Here is a 23,570-nt window from a genome sequence, read left to right as displayed (position 1 = left end):
CAATGTTCACGACATTTGATGCTGTAAAGTGTGGACTGTAGTTGAACAATATCGTATATCAGTGTATGGACTAAAGCTGCTAGAATTTTTCATGCAAAGGTGAAAATTTGCATGATTTGTGAATTTTTAGACTCGTATCCAAATTGAAAATCAGCTGCTAGAACGCTTTCAATGGGGTAAAAATTTTGATGATTGAGTTTTCAATGGGGTACAATCCCACGTCATCGTATATGAAGCAGCTTTCAATGGGGTAAAAATTTGGAGTTTGGAGTTTTCTAAATGCTTGCTAGAATAATATTTGATCAATTTTCACGCTAATCATGAAATAAAACTTTAAGTGAAGTTATTATATTGCGCGCTTATGTACTAAATTATTTAACTCCAAATGCTATATATTTATGAAATTTTAAGGCATATTGATTCTGGAAGCAAATTTGTATTGGCAAATTTATCGAAATAAGTTTTATTACTTCGGTCAATCGTGTAGTCTCCCTTGTCATGCTAGTCGATGTTGATTTTTCTAAAGAATGCTTGTCTTTTTAAACTTTTACGTAGTATTTCTACATCCATGAATAAGAGCAAGTGTCCATTCGTGGAAGCACCGTATTCCATAGAACTTCAAGAACCGAAAGTTGAATCCTCGAACGGCGTTTCTTCATTTGGCGCAAGAAATACATATCATTTACGGTAGAACATAGATGTAGATATTTTATATGGGAGGATGAGATAAATTATGGAAGTCGCTCGTTAAATGCCTTGACTCTAACTCCATCCACAAATTCTTTTTTGGACTCAATCGAAAGTGAAGTTTCCATTTGGCGCAAGGAAGATAAAGACTGATTCATTTATTCACTGGATCGGCATACTCATTTTGAGGTTGTTGTTGGTGTGTATGCTTTTAGTAGTTATCTGTATTATCAAATGCCTAATTAAGGTGATATGGTGCTTTTGATGGTTTTGAAGAGGATGGTATAACTGCTCGGTTATCTGTTAAAAATATGTTATGAATCTGTTACCTGTTGAATTTTTTCGGTTATCTGTTAAGAATCTGTTATGAATCTGTTATCTATTGAATTTTTTCAGTTATCTGTTAAGAATATGTTATGAATATGTTGAATCTGTTATCTGTTGAATTTTTTCGGTTATCTGTTAAGAATCTATTATGAATCTGTTGAGTGTGTGTTGAATGTGTGTTATGAAACTCGACGTGGATTTGAAGTGTCTTAGAGAGAAAGTTTCTAGTAGGCTTGAGAATCTCGCATCGTCGTCGTCAACGTTTTCATCCGAGGTTTGCTTGAAAAGTGTTGTTGATCTTGTTGCTGAAGAGAGTAGTACAATCACTGAAGCTGGAATTATCATCAAAAGGAGCCAAGTGAATGTCATGTTTTTGGTGTACATATATCAAGTATTTTTTTGTTTCAAATATTGACATCTAGTTTTTCTTTCATGAGTTATCTTCACCTGAACTATTGCTTATTCTTTGTTGTGCAGACTCGTATCTCTGCGAAAGCCCAGAGAAAGGTTGCGAGGGAGATCAAGACTGCCCGAGCTTTTGGCCTGATGCCTTTCACCACAATGGGAGAATACCCATTTCGTTTTGATCATTCTAAGGGGCACACTGATTCTGATGGGGAGAAAGTGTTGTAGTGACTGGTGTGTTGTAGTGACTGCTACTGCTGGAAAGCAAGTGCTGCTGCTGCCGCCTACTGCTGGAAAGCAAATGGTTCAGAGCTGATTGTATACCCCAAAACTTGTTGCCTTGTTGCTGCCTTGCTTTCCATTGTATATGAACAAAAATGGTTGAGGCCGCGTCGGTGAGGTTTGTCGTGGTTGTTGATGATACTAAGTTGGTTAGTGGTTTGGGTGGTAGTGGACTTGCAATGCCAGTTGAGGTTGTGCAGTTTTGTTGGAAATATAATTTGGTTAGATTGTAAGAGATTTTTAAGGGTGAAGGTTGTGAAGCTAAACTTAGAGTTGATGGTGATGGGAAGCCTTATGTTACGGATAATTCGAACTACATTGTTGATTTGTATTTCAAGACGCCGATTAAGGATGCGGGGTCAGCTGGGAAGGAGATTTCATCCTTGGAAGGAGTAGTGGAACATGGGTTGTTTCTCGATATGGCGACTGATGTTATTGTTGCTGGAAAGGAAGGAGTGACTGTGCAAACTAAATGAAGTTGGAGTTGAACTGTTGAAGTAAGACATTCTATGCTTCCTGAATTTTTATTTTTTTTGAGCTGTTATAGTGTAGTTTGTTGTTTAATTATATGAAACTTATTGAGAAGTCTGTATTTTTGTTGTGCTTTTTGTTAATTTGGAAGTTGAACTTCATTGATGTTATTGGAATCGAATAATAAGGAAATCTAAGGAAATGGAGATATTCCATTTGAATGATTAGACATGTAGATTATATAGTGCTGGAAATGTATATGAAATAAGATAGATAATGGATAGTGGTGTTTTAGCTTTTAATGCTATATTTCATTTTCCTTTTTTCCTTGGGCAAAACATAGTAGACATATTGGATGATTTCATTTCGTAACCTTTTAATAAGAAAACAGTGATAGAGTTCTTGTTGGAGATTCAATATGCTTCTTCAATTATACTTCCGTTTTAGAACATCGAAAGAAAGATTGCAGATGCCTTGAAACCAAGCTCAGAACCTATTCGCTGTAATCTAGAAACAAATGTTGAACAATAACTTGATCACTTAGTATCTTCTTTCCATCTATGGTTTATCTCTTTCGATACCTTGCAAAAGACCTTCGTGCGGCTAATAATAATTCATCCCAAGTCATTAGAAAATAAACCAAACCCTCTCATGTAACGTCTTTGGGAATGGTTGGCAAAACCAAAATACCCTTTTGTTCATGGGTGCCCTAGCTTCTGAGAGCCAAATAGCAAATCTGTTTTTTCTACTTTCAAAGATTGCAAAGATGTCTTCTATTTTCCAGTATGTATAAGTCTTGAAGATTACAAAAAGAGCTTTAACTAACAAAAACTTTCTAAAAGCAAAAGAGCTTTAACTAACAGAAAGTTTCTAAAAGCAAACTTGATGAATGAAACAAAAAGAAGCATCACACGATGAATGAAACAAAAAGAAGCAAACTTGATGAATGAAACTTAATTATGCAAATACGAAAAACTGCCGGCCCAAAACTGCCAGACAGATTATTGCAAATCAACTTTACAAAATTCTGACATATCATCAAAATTTGTAACAGAACTGCTGAAAGTCTGCAGGCCTTCTGCCAAGAGCTTTAAGACCTTCTGCCAAGACCTTATGTCAGGACCTTCTGACAGCTTAGTGTTTTCCTACTTCTTGACCCTCAACATGCATTAAGCAACATAACCATGTCTTCAATCTCCACCGACATATATGCCTTGATAAAGACTAATTCCTATTAACCAAAAAAAAAGGAACCATCTCTTTAGAGCATTTGCAATGCAGGTGATAAAGGGGGGGAAGTGATAACTATCACCTACTTTCCTCTAAAAGTGCTGTGCAATGCTGGGTGATAAACTCGGTGATAGTTTTCCCGAGTTCAAAACAAGGTGAAACCTTCCACCGAGTTTATCGACTTGTTAACCCGGACGGGATGTTGGATTCCGTCTCGCGGTGTGTTTTTAAAAAAATGGTTTTTTTTTTTGGACGGGATGTTAGATTCGGCCTCGCATGATTTTTTTCGGTTTTTTGATTTTTTTAAATTTCAGACGGGATGTTTCATTCCGTCCGGATGTTTTTTCAATTTTTATGTCCAGGACGAATCCAACATCCCGTCCGAGATATTTTTATCACCTTTGCATTGCCGCGGCTTCACCTTGTTTATCACGGGTTGGTGATAGGGGGTGAAAAGTGAGGAGGTGGCGGTGATAGAGGGGTGAAAACTATCACCGCATTGCAAATGCTCTTAGTACATTAAACAACAGCTTCATACAGTCCACACCTAAAACATTGTCTCTAACTAACTCCGACTAACTTCAGTCACACTATGGAAAATACAACACATGGCATTCACATTTGAGGGAATATCATTATGTCTAGTTAGATCTCCTTTAGCCAAGCGAGCATTACCTTTTCGGATACTCGGCTTCAACTTCCATAGTTATGAAGATTTAAAGCCACTATAGACCTTACACTGCAAGTACATAACCTTTGTCAGATCGCCTGATTAAAGACAAATCAATACAGCGAAGTATCAAAATTCAAAATTGCATATTAAATACATCATAGTTCACGCTATTTCTATTTGTTCTAAGAACCACATCCGAAGGAAAATATAAAATGCATCAAGGAAAATATAAAATGCATAAGCCTCAAGATCTCATATGTCCGAAAGCCATCCCGTTATGGATATTTATACAACAAAATGAAAAAAAAAAACATGCCTCTAATACTTCCATACTTCTAAGATTACATCAAGAAAGTCATACAATAGTGGAAAGTATTGACAACACAAAAAATACTTACATTTCACAGATTACTTGTTATTTTTCTCTGGACAATTTTTCGAGTCATGTTTAGCAATCTTTCTATAGGATTTACACATTCTTCCTGGATTGTTTAGGGCTATCTCCCTGGGAGATTGAAATCTCTCCTCGTTCTTCTTCCCCCTTCCTTTTGTTTGAGAAATATTGGGATTCAAAATCAATATATGAAATAAAGATTTGAAAATCAAAATAAAAAAAACTATTTATATCAAATTAAACATTAAAATCAAATAACATTAAACATTAAAATCAAATAACCTGTGAGGTATTAACCGAAAAAATTGAAGGCTTTGCAACTGAAGGAATTGAAGGCTCTGCAACTGGAGGAATTGAAGGCTCTGCAACTGGAGGCACTTCATTATATGCATCTCCTTCGCAAGAAGTTTCATTAAACTTTGAAACTCCAATAGCCTTTTCTCCAATCTTTTCTATAAAATATGAATAAACCTCAACAAAGATGCGATGCAATGTAAGCTTTGAGAAGCAACCTTGATACAATGAGCCACTCTCAAAAGGTTCATGGTTTTCATGGCCGACCACTAATCCAGTATCAAACTCCGCTCTATACGTGTTTGTCTTTTGCATCCACCGCTTCAAAAGAAAATGCCTTGGAATCTCTTCAATCTCATAACGCATAAAAACCTTTAACATATGACCACAAAGCAACCCCATAAACCGAAAGTACTTGCATTCGTGATCTCCTCTAAAGTTCCTCTATCGAAACTCACTCTCCAAACAGACTTCTTCAGCGGGTCTCTCCATTTCACCATGTAGCTTCCAGTTCCATACCTGTCAATTTGTTCCCCATCAATTTTGTACTCCATCTTTGCTTTCTGGTATTGCTCCTTAAATTTATTGAATACTTTAATCGTATAGACCTTCGCAGCATGCATAAGGAGGAAAGCATCTTCAGCTACAATTCGTGAACTATGCTCGGTGCGGTAGTCAGAATCTCTTTCATTCCTAGCAATCGAAGCCAGAGACTTCTCATTGCCATGTACAAACTGCATCAGTGTAGTTCTCGAATTGACAAATTGGTCATAATGAGAATTCATCGATTCACTTCTCCCAGTCGTATGCATACCAGCAAAAAAGGTGTCACTGAGATAACAAAGAACCCATTTCTCCCGAATATTATATATTTCTGTCAACCAACGATTTTCAGACAACTCGTTCTTCTCTATGATTGTACACCATCTTCTTTCAAAATCAGCAATCATATACGAGAAAGAAATAGTGTTCTTTAGGTCAGTTACCAATGTCTCAATTTTAGTAAAGGACAGCTTCTCTTGGAATTTCTGCATAACATGCCAAAGAACGATGATGGCAGTATCAGGAAACACTTTAGCAATGGCTGTAGTCATCGCTCTATCCTGGTCAGTGATAATTGCAGTTGGCGCACGACCACCCATGGCTGCAAGCCAAGCCTTAAACAGCCATATGAATGTATGTTCTGTCTCATCAAGCAACAACGCGCAACCAAACTGAACCGACTGCAAATGATGGTTGACTCCAGTAAAAGGGGCAAAAGGCATAGAGTATGCATTGGTACGATATGTGGTATCAAAAGAGACAACATCCCCAAAGTATTCATACTGAACTTGAGACCTCCCATCAACCCAGAAAAAGTTTAGTGCAGTCCCATTTTGATCTAGATCAATGGCGTAGTAGAATTGGGGATCCTCTGCACTCCTCTGCATAAAATAGTTTAGCATGGCTGTTGCATCACCTTCTTTAGGCATCTTTCTAGACAAACCATAATGATGGTTCCAACAATCCTTCTTTGTAAACCCAACTTCATCCCCATGAAAAACATATGCCACTTTCCCAACAGGTAAATTGTTATCACTGAAAATCTCAGTCAAGTTCTTTGCTGCTTCAGGCATAGTTTTGTTAATTTTCATACAAATTCTCTTATTTGGAGTTACGAATTAATTGTAGCTATGTTCATTATGAGCAATGCCGACATCGTGATATCTCTTCATGTAGTCTTTTCTTAACACGCATTTTAGCTTTCAGAACCGCAGACCGGATAGTCGATGTATTTCTTAATCTCATGAATCTCTCTTGTTGGGGCACCTTCCGTGCTCAAACAAATAAACAATTAGTAACCACATTCACATCAGTTCCCTTCTTCTCCGTCGTCCGAACACGAGTCTCAAATCCCTCTTGTTGACCATACTCTCTGTAGTAAGTCTTTGCCTCGTCAATACTTCTAAAAGTCATACCTACATACGGAGCAACTAATATCGGCGTGCTTTGAATAGGAGATTTAGTAGACGAAGAACCAACTACATCTTCTTCGATTTCTATCAGATTCATATCGGCGTCGCAATGAACACCAGCCATTATATCAAGAGTATATAATACCTGCATGGTAAATTCAACATCAGACTAGCATGACAAGGGAGACTAAAACAATATATAACCCAATGAAACAGATGAATGAAAAAGAGGAAGAAATATATAAACCAATGAAACAGATGAATGAAAGAGAGGAAGAATATCAGTTTATTGGTAAGGTAAAGAAGCATGAATCAAGCATGAGCTCTCAAAACTCAATTTACCCATACAAATAAACAAAGAATATCAGGAAACTCAATTTACCCATACAAATAAACAAGCATGAATTAAGCATTTTTTAGACGCTGATATTAGTTGTAAGGATACATTACATTTTTAAGCATACACTAATAAATCTATGGCTCTTACACTGATATACGGTATTGTTCATACACTGATATACGGTATTGTCCAAACTCCAAACTCATGCAAATTTTCACCTTTGCATGAAAAATTCTAGCAGCTTTAGTCCATACACTGATATACGGTATTGTTCAACTACAGTCCACTCTCAAACATCAAATGTCGTGAACATATATTGATACAATAGCCATTACTATATCAAAACTTCGAAAAGTATCAAAACTTCGAAAAGTAACTAACTTTGTCCTCTTCAAACTGCGATGACGGAGATGTCGGAGTGGGATGCGGTGGGGTGATCAATTTGGAGTTTGGAGTGTGGTTTTTTGGAGTTTGGTTTCGGTTTGAATTTGGAGTTCGGAGTTTGAACTGTTTGACGAAGGTTTGTAAATAAAATTCTGTTTTTGGTTTTGTTGGTTCGTGGGCCGGGCTTTAAGGACGTGAACAGTAGGATGTCACTCTAAGTATGTCACAGTAAGAATGTCATCCTAGCCAAACCGTATATATATATATATATATATTGTTAAGTAGTTTTTATATTTTGACCATCTCAAAATTTAGGTTTCAAAATTGTTGTTTAGGATTTGAGTATTTTATTAATAGTTAAACTGTAGCCTATAAAAGACAGAGAGACGAGAGACAACGAGAGAATATAGTTTTTGGTGAATAAAAATATTGATTAAAGAGTTGAGAGTTTTTTTTATTGTGTTATTGTTTGTGAGTTATTTTGGATTAAACACCACGGCGATACTCTTCATTAGATACACATGTCAGGAATCGAGAGGGCGATATCTAGTGTTTTATCTACTATATATTTTGCACAAAAACTAACTAATATAATCCAAACTAGCATGATGTTTTTATGCCCAAACTAAATGATTAAGGCAGCAAAGATAATATTGTAAATATAGGAAAATAATATGTGCAAAACCGTCTCTAAAAAGTGTGACCAAGAGTCACAAATCACATAATAAAAAAAATATTATAGCACTGTTGCGGGATTGTAGTTTGGGTCAGGATTTTTAAATTAGTAAAAATTAATGAAAGAATACCATCAATTGAGTAGAGTGTATGGTCCGGCTGTAACCGGTTAACATTGCCAATAACAACCCACGTGTTCATAATTTACCGATTGAAAGATGCAAAATCTCACGGGCAATGAAGGAAAAAGGAAAAGAGAAAAACCTATCTGATACTGTGACTTCGATGTGTGATCCAAAATTCCAAACAAATAGACGGTATTGGGCACGTCCACCACTAAAGACATCCGGCCCACATTGACTTAAAAATACCGCTACAGGCCTACAACTTGGGGAGCAAGTTCTATGCTTTTAGAAATTTTTATAAGATTGTTTTATTTTTTTTAATATATATTTTTGGTTTCTAAATTGTTTCTATAAAAATATATACAAGCTCTAGTAACGAAGTTGTTATCGAAGAAAAAGAAATTAATGCTTGTTTGCAAACTTTTTTTGTGTCTTTCTTTCATTGATAACACTCCCAATTAGTGCTTTCATAATGTCAACTTCTCAGTGCACCGTTGTTATTGTTAGGAGGGACAAGAAGAGACCCTGCATCACCGGACTGTTAGAATAGTTGTATGAACACAGCAACTAAAGTAGAACAGAAGGAACAGTAACAATGAAGAAACAAGGACGGTGATGGCGGGAATAACCAAGGCGGATTGGATTAGGCTGTCCTTAAGGAAAGATTTAAGCCCCTTCCAATGGTGCAGAAAGGCAACAATGGCGTCTTCCTCACAGGATTCAATGGTTAACAATGCTGACTTTGCACTAGAAACGGACTACCCTCTAGAACAACAATATAACTCTCTCTCGGCGGTGGCCGGGGAAGAAGAGAAGAAGAAAAGGATTGGTTTGCGTTTACGTTTCTCGAGTTGAGTTTCGATCAAGTCTCTCTCTCTATGGACTCAAATCCTATTTATAGAGGTTAGGAGGAAGAGAGACCAACTCCTAATAGAAACCGAAACTTGCTGCTCAAGAAAAAAAGGCAAAACAAGTTTAGGCTATTGGTCAAACCACTACCCACAACAGTAAGCCCAAGCCCAAGCCCAAGCCCGAACCCTACCCGATGTGGTGGATAACCAATGTGGGACTATCTACTATGCACTAAAGTGGAGAGAACACCATTTGTTCATCTCTTCCACTTTTGCACACACACACTAGTATTTAGAAATACACAAGAGATTCCAACAATCCCCACTATTTTCAAAATACTAATAGTCCCCACTATTTTGGAATAGGATATTACAAAAGAAATGGGTTAACGAAATGCCAGAGAGAATCGAAAAAACAATGCATAAGATACTGGTGCTTTTCGGGCTTGAACCAGTCATAGGGTAACATATCTTATAATACGTGAAAGTGGTGGATTAAAAAATCTTTGAACCAACATTCCCTTGTAGTAAAATAGAGGACATGCACCCACATTGCTCTTTCATTATATGCATTAAGCGGTTTATGGCTTTTTGGGCCTTCTTTTTGTGTTCCATGAATGCTCTAGAGTACTTGCACGAATACTCATAAGAACCGACCCAGTTCTACATTCCGTAGGTGGATATCCATCAAGTGTACATTGCAGTTAAAATACACTATCTCATTATAAAAAAATGAACTATGGATTCCAATAAGAGTAAAATAACTCATCCTTTCTCATTGCAATTCAAGTTATACAAAGTATAAAAAAATGCTATCTAGTCATAGGGTGGGGGGCGTCTCAAAAGAAAGACAATAGCATACCGGGCGGCGAGGTGACTTGTTTTTCCCTTTGAACCTAATTCATGGGATCTCCAATCACATAGGTGGGGGGTTCCGTCGATTAATAAGCCCTCTATCTAAGGCAAAAGTCCCATCCCCTCGACATATAACCACTTGCCTCCAAAGAAGTGGTGCGGTTAGACATGTGGCCAAACTAAGTCGGCTAACATAATCCTAGCGGTTGCTTGATTAAGTTATATCTCAACTTACATGTATTCTTTTCCCATTGCACATAAGATAACATGTCTTAGCTATTGCAATGAGGGCGGTTGCAAAGCATATACATCAGGAGGCTGTTTTAGAGCCAATGAGAAGATTTGCCAAGAGGTTGCTAACCCACTCAACATCATCACATGCCTTTTCTAAGGCGATTAGCTTGGATGATATCCAAGATACTCAATTTCCACCAAAGGTAAACACATAAACATTACTGGATCCAGTTTATAACATATTACCCTTCTAACAATGATGGAAATCTACTAAATATCAGTCCATAATCAATGGCTCTGCTATAATAGTTGGATAATCTGACAATATACATCAAAGTTCCCTTTTTAAGGACACAATGGGTTATCAGCTCAGTATGCCATTAATGTAGGCAATGTCATGTCTCACATACATTATCCATCAAGTACAATTGGCTACCATTGATATTGACATATTTAGTATGAGAAAACACAAGGAGATTATTTTTCATAAGATGGATATTTGCCACAAAAGGTGTTAACACATGCTTACTATCATAATACCCATACTTTTCAATGAAAAATATTTCTACTAAGTGCTATAAAAATATAATGAGACCAACATGAGTTTTAATTCCTATATTCACCAGTCATTCAATTCTGTAGTGCCCGAAATTCCCTTATACCATCCGGCGGTGCGGTTTAAGGTCTTTATTTGTGGCCTTCAACCATATTCAAACGTTAATATCTTGACAACCGAATATAAGAGTTACAGAAATGAGTTTAACAACATAATAAACTATCATTTTCAATGACGGTTTATGATGTGTTTCAAATAGGAATTTCTCTGTCTCATACACATTCTCAATGCTAGCACTCATGATATTAAATCATCTAAACAAAGAGAGATTAACACATATGTCTTGCTTTGCTCTAAAGAAAGTACACATTTTTTATATCAACAACGGTACTTTGACATCCATATGACAATAATATGTTGTTGAATTGCTCATGCCATTTATAGACGCTTGAATCAACTCATACAAAGATTTAACTAAATTGTATACCTTTAGCTCATCACCTGGTACTACTTGGTATTGTAGTTCCGCACAACTACTCAACTAGAGTCTTTAGAATTCTGTAGAAGAAATTCTAGTTATATGAGCAAGGTTTCAAAATAGTATAAATCTTGTCTCCGATTGAAACCCCTTGGCTATTATTATTAGCATTGTATTTTTGCAATACAACTATCACGTTTTAGTTTTCTCTTAAAGATCCAATTCAACCTATAGATCCCCAATAAATCAAGAGTCCGGTTTAGAGGAGTTGTATCCTTCAAAAAGGACACTTCTCATAGAGACAGACAACTTCCTTATAGGTTAATGAATCTTCCTCAAAACATATAAACATCATCACCGTGAATGGTGGAAATACTCATTGATAGTCTTCCAAATTTCTTGTGAAGAAATAATGGGATTATCTTATGTAGTTCATTATGAACATTCAACCACTCTATGCCAATTTCTCAGAAAGCACAACCTCAAATAAAATTAGCATATAAGACATTCAATAATAGTGTGGTATCTACAAAATTGTTATCACTCATGACAGCTGAAAACAAACATCACTATTATGAGTTTCACCAATGAACATCTACTAGATAATTCTAGGTCTCAAAAAGACTTCTTTTAGATTCATTCACAATAGCCTTGGCAAGACACCCCCCCACATTTTGAAGCATGTTTGGATAGGCCCAAGACCTTTCCATACTTTATAGTTCAGTGTCTTTCCAATTATCTTGTGAGATGAACTATGGTAAAACAGTGTGATGCATATGGGTCACCACCTCCCACAGTTCAATAGTTACTCAACCTAATCAAACTTACATGCAAAATACATTATACCTCTACAAACACTAAAAGAAACAACAATAATAAAATGCACTCTTGTGACAAGAATATACTTTACTCAAGTCTATGATTCTGGATCATATTAAACATAGTCATATTATGTTCATGTTATCTATATGAAAGGAAATCCACAAAAGATTCTAATGAATCTTGAAGAATTAGATGAAAAGGGTTTTACCCAAGATAATATCATTATCATCCTTCTTTTCATCATTCAACATTCCAACTGTCATAGGGAGACAATCCACGCACTTGTACATCACCTTGGCTATTTATCAATAGTCATAGAAGGATAATGCCTAATAAGACAATCTACAAGCGTTACATCTCCTTGTCTAAAATAGTCCTTTGGAGGATATTGTCTAAGAAGACAAACCATTACTTTACATCTCCTTGACTAAATTAGGTTTAAGAGGATATTGATTGTTTCCCATATTGTTTCCTCTCGTGAGACAACGATGCTCATTACTTAATAATATATGACATGGTTAAACTTCATGTCAATGTTAAAAATGCATTCATGCCAAACATGGTAAATATCATATCATAGGTTGAGGAAAAGTAAACTTTAAGCTGTACCCTCACAACAAAAAGTATCGATATTTAAGCAAATCTAGCCACTGAATATGCAAAACAACTGAGGACTCCGCCTCCTCTTTTTATATGAGCTCAAGTAAGATAGAATACCATATCAACAAGACCTCAAGTACTACCACAACATCTAATGGCTCAACCCATTAATGTCTTCAACTAGAAAAATTTACCAATAAACTATTATCAAGTTTAAAGTAAATCCACGATGATTAATATCTAAAACTAGCATGCTACACAACTTTAACATATGCTATATTGGATATAAGCTACAAGTTGCTTCATCTAACATGTATTTTCACAACAGTATAATTATAACCATCGTCTAACAACACGTTCACTCAATAAAGGTAAGCAATTATGCATTGAATACATTATAATTACTATCCAAGATTTGAGTGTGGTTGATATTAACTATCTTAAGGTCTCTTTTAGACCATCTACATACATCTACATACATCTACATATGTACAAAGAAAATTAATATCAAACTACTTCTAGTCAAACCAATTAATTTCTCAGTGATAAACACGTATAATTTGTTGACTAGGTTATTAAAAAAGTTTAATCTTAGGGATTTCCCTCCTAAGAAAACTAGCATGCAACTCAAGGCAAGAATATCACCATATAAACAAACCAAAAGAATTGCAAAGAGTGAAAGAATACGATACCTAACCGATTGAAAAATCGGATTACCATATTTTCCTCCTTCTAGAAAAATAGTTCAAAAGAACTGTAATTCTAAACCAGCTCAGGACGAATTGGGTATCAAGCCTTATACCACTGGAAAGCTCTTTGAATCAGCTATCCAACACAAGAAGCGGATTGCAAAACCGAGGTCTGAGCTGAAAGTTATAGCAGTTTCCGTAACGAGTGACGCAGCTGTCAAAAAGATGAACTTTGACGTTTTTCTTGATAGAAATCTCATATTTGACTCCCACAAACGTAGGAGAAAGATCTACAACCATATAGGGTTTGATAAACCACAAAAGATCAATAAATATTCAATCTTTAATCGGTTTCCCTACCAAAAACAAAATTATTAGAAAATTTCTAAAGTCATAACCCAATAACACAAACAATAACTCAAAGTAAAAGACTTATCTTTTGATTGTCGTATTAAAGCACTCTCCTTTGTTCTACTACAAAACTCTTTCTTTAAGATTGTTAGAATAGTTGTATGAACACATCAACTAAAAAGTAGAGCGAAGGAGCGATAGCAATGAAGAAACAAGGACGGCAATAACCGGGAATAACCAAGCGCGGATTAAGAACGTCTTAAGGAAAGATTTAAGCCCCTTCCAATGGTGCGAGAAAGGCAACGGTGGCGTCTTCCTCACGAGGATTCAATGGTTAACAGAAACTGACTTTGCACTAGAAACGACTACCCTCTAGAACAACAATATAACTCTCTACGGTGACGGAAGAAGAGAAGAAGAAAAGGACTGGTTTGAGTTTCGTTTCTTTGAGTTGAGTTTCGATCAAGTCTCCCTCTCTATGGACTCACAGTCCTATTTATAGAGGTTAGGAGGAAGAGAGACCAACTCCTAATAGAACACCTTTGAAACTCTTCGCTTCAAGAAAAGGCAAAACAAATTTAGGCTATTGCCAAAAACCACTACCCACAACAGTAAGCCCAAGCCCAAGCCCGAACCCTACCGGATGTGGTGGATAACCAATGTGGGACTATCTACTATGCACTAAAGTGGAGAGAACACCATTTGTTCATCTCCTCCACTTTGCACACACACACTACACACTAGTATTTAGAAATACACAAGAGATTCCAACACGGACCGCCCTTGGGAAGAATATGAGCAGATTCACCAAAAAAGTGCATCCCTTGGCTTCAACTCGACAAGAATCAACAAGTCCATGGTGGCAGCGGCTGAGTATATAAATATCGATTCGATGGCGTTACTGATTGCATAAGAGATATTTATCAGACCATGATTGGAGGAAACTCAACTGATGTCTCTGCTGAGGTTCTTGAAGACGATAATTGTTTGATTGCGTTATTACAGTTCGCTTGTGCTCTTTATAGCCTTTGCAGATATTTCTGTCCCTATCACTATGTATGAGGAAATCTTGCATGGACAGCTACTTGATTTCAGAAGTTGAATCCAGAGCAAAGCCAGTGGAAGGTATGTTTGTTAGTACTGGCAATGGTAAACAACTTGTTGAAGAATGCGTCACCCATGTTCTGAAACTAGATCCTGAAGCACGGTCCAGAATCGCAAATAGAGAAAAGGCTTCGTTGTCATTTAGAATTTTTTCCTCAATTTGTAGACAGCAAGACGATTGCAGGGGACGACGACAACAATGCCAAGACATCCGACTACTGCTTTTTGTTGCTTCTTAAAAAGTGTAAGACAATTGAAGAAAGAGGCCAGAGGAAAAATTATTGGACTTTCTCAGTCGATTGATTTTTGTTTGGAGGTATATCAAGCCGAAACTGTGCATGTTTTGACAAAATGGATGTTTTTGTGGAGAAACTAGAGCAATTGGTCAGTCGCAACTACCTGAATTGTCTCAACCCAGACATAGCCATGGCATTCAAATTGTTGATAGAGTAGTTTGAGATGAGGGAATCCGGTGAAGAAGAAGTTGGTCTTAGGTTGATTAATTTTCGTGCAAAACTAAGCGCTAGAATACCAAGAGGCAGTGAAGACCAATGATGCGAAAATAAAAAATCAGAAACACAAAAACAAAAACAAAAAGAATGGTAATGCCTTCTGATGGTGGATTAGTGAAGAGAAGGAAGACTCTGACTGCAGCAAACGGGTTGAGGAAGTCAAAAATTGTTTAGAGTGCCTTATTAATTTGTTAATGTACATTGTAATGCAGGGGTTCAAACCCAAAACCGCTTTTCGTTATGTGAAATAAAAGATTATTTTTAAGTAAATTCTGAATTCTGTGTTTACCTTTAATTTTTCTGGTTCAACACTGCGTACTTTAAAAAAATTCCTGTAACTAAAACTTTGTTGTTAAGTATATTTGATCATCAGCCAACATGTTCCACCGCACTAATAACAGGATCATTTTCATTTAGATGCTAATAACTAAATCTTAAGTTCTTAACCCATGGGATGATGGACAAAATAGGACTCCTTCCTTGTCCTTAACATCAAATGAATAATCTGGAATCACTTCTAGAACAAATGGCTGCCCAACTAATTTCAACTCCAAAGCCGAGGGGAGACTCTGCACCAAAGAATGTAAATTTTATTCTTTGTTTCCTATACTTTCAACAGCCTTAGCCAATATTCTAACACAAAAATCCACGGTTTCTGGTCTTTCACCAAATCCAGCATCAAGTACCGTTAGTATGATAAGCTAATATAATGATCAGAATTCTACTCCAGGTTAAGTTCCGTCAGATTATGATAGCTGAAAATACTATCAAGTCGGTGATTCCGGTTAAACAAAGTGAATTCGGGTGCTGACCAGTCACTAACATTCCTATTCCGAGCACCATAGTACACCACCCATACGCGGTATCTGAATTAATTTCAGCGCCAAAAACAAATCGGCCACTTCCACGAAGTTAGGCAGACTTTCCTTTTTTTGCTTCTTCACTTAGTAGAAGTGTAGAACAGTTGCTAGAACTTTTAACACTAATCAGGAAGCACGTGCTATCGGTGGGAGTCCAATAAAAATAGAAGGAAGAGTACGAAGAGAAGTAAGTTGCAACTTTAACAGTTTACCGGTGTGGGTCTCTGTGGTTAAAAAGTACAAGACAATTGAACGGTGGTAACGTCTGTTGGGTTCCTTTCGCTAATGACTCAACTTGTGGAACATTCAATATTTCAAAATCCAGATTATTTTTACCTAGTAAAACTATCATCACCCCATTACTCTTATTGAAACTTTTATACAATATATACAGCAAGAAACGTGTCCATACAATAAAAAAGTACTCTTATAATCTTATTTAGGTTAAAGTATCACAGAGCTATTAACAAAAACCATCTTATAAAGACTGGAAACATCAACCATAGCATCGAATTGGATCGTTGCAGCCCTTTTCAGTCGATTGCCTGAAGCCGAAGCGCCCCCCTTTTGCAAGGTATTGCTGATGATATTCTTCAGCTCTGTAAAACTTTTTTGCTGGCAGGATCTCAGTAACAATGTTCCTGTTCAAGATTTTCTGCTGCTTCTCCAAAGATTCTTTTGCCATCTGCTCCTGCTCAGGTGTGTAGAAGTATATTCCAGATCTATATTGGGTACCGACATCACCTCCCTGACAACCAGAGAAAATTCCAAATATTAGTACTGTTCAGGATACTTGGGGCCATGTCAGTTGCCCATACCTTACACATAGACTTGTAGCTTCCTAATTGGGTATCACATGGTTGAATAAACTCATTATTGAGTTGGGGAAGATCTGGCTTCGACTTAAGTACGACTTTAAATGCATCATCCAGTGTCAACTAAAATGAGATTTGTGGTATCCTTAACTAGGCCCATAGACATTGGTAACAACCATGTCAAACTGCCCAATCGCTATCAGTGGTGATAGTATATGACTAAGTTCCATACTAATTTTTCACAAGGATCAGTATGTTATAAATAATTAAGAGCAGTTGTAGGATACTAATAAAAAGATACATACATATATCATCTAAAATTGTATTTTCTACAAAAACAATTGAAATGCAAGAGAAAGGATGCATAAACGTTAAATGCCAACTTCCTATAAAATAGGTAAAATAAGAAAGATATAAAGACTACAGTTAGACAAAGAAAATCCTATGATTTCCTTCATGGAATATTTATCTTCCTTGGATGAATCCCTTTCCTCATTATCCCATAGAAGCATGATAGAAAAAATCTTTATGGTCCATAAATATTTCTTTCTCAAAACAAGTTGCAAACAGAAAAGCTGGTGGCAGTAATCACCACATTTTATGCACACAACCCCAACTTATAATAAAGGTCCAAATCAACAGCCTACATTAAATTTAAAGTTAAAGGCTCAAGCTTGATATACCACTAAACCCAGTATCAGTTCGAGGATCAAAATAGAAGTAAACTATGGTCAGGAGATTTTGTATGTTCTCTGTTGATCTTCCCAACACCTAAACCTACTAACGTGGAAGATAATTCAATAAATTTTTACTGCAAGTACAATTTCACAAAAGTTTAAAGGATTTGGAATATACACCATGAGTTAAGACTGATATGTATTCCAATTAAAGAACCGCATCCTAACCCTTCAAACCCTTTCTAGAAATAAATAAAAATCTAGAACTATCAAACCGAGCCTGCAAATTATAGTCCAAACAAACAAAACAGACATACATCACAGTATGACTAACAGTCCCACAAGCTCTTTATGTGTCTGTTGTCTTGCACTCCTACTACCCTCGGAGTTGATTATAGTTTTTTTATACAGCGGAGTGGATTTAACCGATTCAGCAACCCCTTCTGAACCAGAAGTTCATAACAACAAAGGACCATTACGCCATACAAGGGTTAAACACGCAGAATTATTTAAATGTCCTTCTAAATTGCAACACAATAAAACAAGTATAACCACATACTAAATTTTTAACAGTTGCATATTTTCAACACAATTGAAAGCAAAAAATACACCTATAAAAAAACATCTAAAAAAAAATTACCTGACGATTAAGCGTGGTGGGATCATGTTTAGACCAGAAAACATCAAGCAAAGTCTCAAAGCTACACTCTTTAGGATCATATTGAACCCGAACAACTTCCGAATGTTTGGTTGACCCGGAACAAACATCATTATAAGTAGGATTATGCAATAAACCTTGGGTATACCCAACTTCAGTTTTGGTAACACCGGGTACTCTCTGAAAGACTAATTCAACACCCCAAAAACAACCAGCACCAAACTGAGCAAATTTGTGACCAGGTAATGGAATATCTTCATCTGGGCCTTGGGGAATTGAAGATGAAGATGAGTCTATTTCTGAAGCTTTGTTACCGAAGCCTAGTTTTGCTAACCAACTCATTGGGGCTTTGAAATGGGTGTGGGATTTTAAGGAGTGAGGGAATGCGGATGGAGATGGGGAGGACTTGAAGGGGAATATGGTGAAAGATGAGGAGAGAGAAGAGAAACGTGAGGAAGATGAAAGGAGGAGGAGTGATGGTGAAGATGAAAGGGAGAAAATAGACATTGTCTTAGTTTTCTAGACAGATAGATAGAGGGGAAAGAGGGAGAAAATGGGAAAGGTATATTTTTAATATTGGGAAAGGCCCGAAAGGAGATTGGACACTATACACCTGGCTTAGCTTCTTCCACGCCAGTTTGTTTCAATAATTTGTTAACCTGCGTAGGGGCATTTCCAATGGCCACGTAAGCTTCGCATATCTGCATATATGCCATCAAGAAATTGGTCCCAAGGCCCAATTTCATAGAAAAAGAAATCTAGAGGACACTGTTTTTTGTGAGTAACTCACAAGAACAAATTTTAGGGAAAAGTAACTCACGAACCCACTATTTCAAAATTAGGAACCTCAAGGACAAAATAAGTTGGCCCTACCTATTTACATTTTTTTAAATGCCAGTTATACCTTTCTGTGAAAATAACCCTCAAAGATAAATGGTCTGGATTTAAAATAAATATTTTCCGATTTTACATTTTTTGTCATTTTACTATGAACAATGAGTGTTCATACTTTCTATTGGTGTATGAACAATGATTGTTCATATCCAAATAGGTGAATGCACCTTACACAATATATTGATGTATGAACATTGAATGTTCATACCCAATCAATGTTTATACCCAAAGGACTATGAACATTGAACATTCATACCCAAAGACTATGAACATTGAATGGTCACTATGAACATTGAATGTTCATACTCAAGGACTATGAACATCAAATGTTCATACCCAATCAATGTCCATAGTCCTTTTTATGAACATCGAATGTTCATACCCAAAGGACTATGAACATTGAATGAACATACCCAAAGACTATGAACATCGAATGTTCATACCTACCAATTGAAAAAAATTTAAAAGTAGTCATGAACAATGATTGTTTATGTTTGATGTATGAACACTGTTGATGTATGAACAATGATTTTTCATACTCCCAAATAGGTATGAACAATCCATGTTCATAACTGGATCAATGTTCATACCTATTGGATCATTGTTCATAGCTCCAATAGGTATGAACACTCATTGTTCATATATAATATTCGTAATTGGGGGTATGAACAATGAGTGTTCACACCTGCTTAAAGGTATGAACAATGTGTAGGAACTGTTATGATCGCAGTTTACAAACCGTGAAAACCATGCGCATCGGAATAAAAGTTCTCACGATTTTGTCTAGGATCATACCTTTGATTAGATGTGATATCTCTGAGAATTCAAGCTCTATGAATCAGTAACCTCTTGATCTTTTGTTGTATTCCTATATTTAGAATTGGACGTTGTGTGAGCAACGATCTACCAGCCCGTTCTTTCTCTCTTGGCCGAATTTTGGGACAAATTATGTTTGAACAAAACCTCAGTATTTCGCCCAGGAAGAAGGGTTTCTATTTATAGGCTACAACATGGACCATGAGGAGAAATTAGGGTTAGGTCTTCTGACAAGCTTGGGCTTCCCATGTTCGCCCAAAACACACGACCCAAGTCCGTCAACAAATGGTTTATTCTACTAAAGGTCATTGTTGTACTACCGCCCTAATCCCAAATTACGTTTATAGGCTCCATATTATATGTTTGTTGATCTCTCTGTGTTTAAGATATCGAATGTCCGTTGATCAAGTCAAGTTACTGACAACTACATTAATCAACTTATTATGTCTTTGAGTAGTACCACTCAACCTCATTGTCATGTCGGAATAAATCCACCTGTAGGGTTTACATGACGATCCTTATGAGCTCCTCAAGGAGACAACATCAACCTGACTTCTTGCGGGTCACAGATTCCTTCTATAATCAACATCACACCTTACATACAATGTCATTACCCAATCCATCGAGTTTGTTGATTCACAAATAAATCTCACTCATTGATGATTTACATTATATCTGGATTAAGAGGACAAGCATCCATAATAACAGAGGTGTTTGTTATCTTATATAGTCAGTATAAAGAGAAACAACCTCACTTGGCTTTGTTCAATACACACAAAGTGTACTAGTGTAATCCTGTAGTCAAGATAGACTAATACCATATTATACTACAATCGTACCAATGGTTTGTCCAAATCCATCTAGGTTGTGAACGTTTACTTATATTTTATAAGATCTGCGATGATATGATCTTACGTGGTGTCACCGCACGCACACACTATATCATCTACAACATAAAGTATTAGACGCATGCATATACCTAATAACATATATAATATATATAACATTTGTCCATATGATTTTCATTCAAAATATAAAGAATTAGAGTTAATATAAAAATAATGCTTTTAGTATATAATCCTATCACAATGATTGTTCATACTAAATACACCGGGTCGTTTCGTCTGGGCAGGGCCGTTAATTATTTCGCGTCAGGGGTATACTTGATATTTCATCTACCCGATCCGTTTTTTATTTCGCGTCAAGGGTATACTTGAGTTTTTATCTACCCGGTCCTTGTGAGTTACGAAAAAAGAGTGTCTTTGAGAGTTACTTTTTCGGCAATTTTGTCCTTGAGAGTTACTCCCTGCCCTGTATATGCCATTGTGATTTTTTTACACCTTTTTACATTAAAACGCGAATAATTATAATAGCATGTACTAATGTTCAAAGTTTTGATTTCGGTGTTCATCTACTTGAACCTCCAGAATCAGAATCCTGGTTCCGTGACGTTCTATGGGAATTGAAGAAAGTTTGGTAACAAGAAATAGATAAAGATTGCTGATAGCAAATTTGAAAACAATGATAGACACGGCCACCAAGAATTAATTCATGTTAATTTAGATAAAGAATTAATTCATTACCTAACCTAGTTTGAACAAGTGTTAATTCCCTATTTGTCCCAACATGCCCACATAGAAAATTCACTGATGAAACATCTTATAAGCTTGTCATTAGAGATGCATTCATCTGCTTTATTTATTTATTTATTAAAAAAAAATACAAAATCAAAGTCGCGTTGAACTTGGTGGTGGAAGATCTATGGCTTCTTTCTTACAAGATATAGAGGATGTGAATCAGCATATTCTCTCTAGGAGTTGCTTTTAGTCCCTCCTAGGTTTCGAACACTCCGTCTCTTCTCAAAACTAAATTACCATTTTTCTTTACTTATTCATTGTAAAACTGAAATAAATGAGGGAGAGCTTATGAGTGCGTTTTGAAAAACTGAAAATTTTATCACACTTAAAAAGGAGACGTTAACTCGACTCAAACACTCCTTCTCATCTCCCTCTGGTCTCCCTTCGCAGTCTATTTAACTCGACTCAAATACTCCCTCTCGTCTCCCTTCGTGCTCTCTTCTAATCTTCAAAGGTTTCTCTCCTTCCTTACATTAAGAAAACATTCAACCACCTCCTGATCATCAAGATCCCAATAAGTTAATTCAACCTCTTTATCTTTATCGACCAGTTTCTTGATTTTTACTTAAAGAAAACTAGACCACCGTTCTAGTGGTGAGAAAATCCTAATTGGCTCGTCTAGAGAGTAACTAACCCTAATTTTTTATGCTTTGTAGGTCCCTCCAAGTCAAACACAAATAAAGAAAAAAGATAAAAAGATAAAAAAATAACAGAACAACAAAATCTAGTTAATAAAAAATGAGATTTACAATCTTTTCCAACACACTTTGACAGGTCATCCCCAACTTTCTTGCCCAAACAGTTTCTCCCAAAATAAAATTTTTGCTTTCATTTTGAATGAGCACTTGTCTCCATTTGGTGCAATCTCTACTGACGGACTTAATATCTCAAATGGAAAATTTAATGAAGAATAAAGAAAAAAAGATAAAAAGATAAAAAATAAGCGAACAACAAAATCTAGTTAATAAAAAATGGGTGAAATCTTTTATTGGTGGAGAAAATATTGAGATTTATATTCCTCAAGTATCATATAGTGTCAAGCCGAAAAAAGATAAAGTTTTTGAGACACTAGTTGATTCTAAATGTTTTTACAATACTTATGCGAAAGAAGCTGGATTTAGTGTTCGGAGTTGGTCAAAGAGGAAGAAAGATGACGAGATCATAAGAAAGGAGTATGTATGTTACAAACAAACAAAATGTTCACGTACTAATAGCTCACATTGACACAAAAAGGCGTCGAGGCAACTCAAAAGAAGATTGTAGAGCAAAAATCGCACTACGGAAGTTAGCGTCTGGTGCTTTTGTGGTTAGTATTTTCGTTGAGGGGCATAACCACTCATTGGCAACCCCACGAAGAGTTCACCTTCTACGATCTCATCGTGGAGTTTCTGGTGCCCAAAGATGCTTAAGTCAACATCTTAGCATGGTAAATATTCCGCCACATCAACAGTTCAGTCTTGTTGGAGTGCAGTCAGGGGGAACTGAACATATTGGCTTTATAAAAAGAGACTTAAATAACCTTCGTAGGGATGAACATAATGAGATGAAGGGGCAAGATGGAGGCATGTTTCACAAGTACTTAAAACTTGAACAAGGTAAAAATCCTTCATTCACTTTTAAGATTGAGTCAGATGATGAAAAAAGAATTACACATTGCTTTTGGGCCGACGCGACGTCTAGACGAGCTTACAAGTTTTATGGTGATGTAGTCATTTTTGACACTACGTACAACACCAATCGATATGGATTAATTCTGGCACCTTTATTTGGAGTTAACAATCATGGTCAGACTGTTACTTTTGCATGCGCATTCTTATGTAATGAGACAACATAGTGTTTTGTTTGGTTATTCAACCAATTCTTAGAAGCTATGCCAGGTGAGGCTCCAAAAATGATTATAACTGATCAAGATCCAGCAA

At 36.3% G+C, this 23,570-nt stretch overlaps 1 protein-coding gene and 1 pseudogene across 1 annotated transcript; one reads left to right on the top strand and one right to left on the bottom strand.

Annotated features, from left to right (window-relative positions):
- The first annotated feature begins 1,796 nt into the window (after nucleotides 1-1,796).
- On the top strand, nucleotides 1,797-2,177 carry LOC147512757 (putative ribose-5-phosphate isomerase 3, chloroplastic pseudogene; annotated as a pseudogene).
- Nucleotides 2,178-16,563: 14,386 nt separating this feature from the next.
- LOC147512756 (peptide methionine sulfoxide reductase A1-like) lies at nucleotides 16,564-18,920 on the bottom strand. Its single transcript, XM_086595758.1, has 2 exons — nucleotides 18,287-18,920; nucleotides 16,564-16,902 (listed from the first exon to the last, which is right to left on the bottom strand). The coding sequence occupies exons 1-2, from the start codon at nucleotides 18,809-18,811 to the stop codon at nucleotides 16,651-16,653; spliced, it is 777 nt and encodes a 258-aa protein (XP_086451884.1). The 5' UTR covers nucleotides 18,812-18,920; the 3' UTR covers nucleotides 16,564-16,650.
- Nucleotides 18,921-23,570: the final 4,650 nt, after the last annotated feature.

This window comes from Coptis chinensis, chromosome 3, assembly GCF_015680905.1.
Source record: "Coptis chinensis isolate HL-2020 chromosome 3, ASM1568090v1, whole genome shotgun sequence".
Classification (NCBI taxonomy): Eukaryota; Viridiplantae; Streptophyta; class Magnoliopsida; order Ranunculales; family Ranunculaceae; genus Coptis; species Coptis chinensis.
Note: the sequence above shows the minus strand (reverse complement) of the source record. Positions and strands in the feature narration are given on the sequence as shown.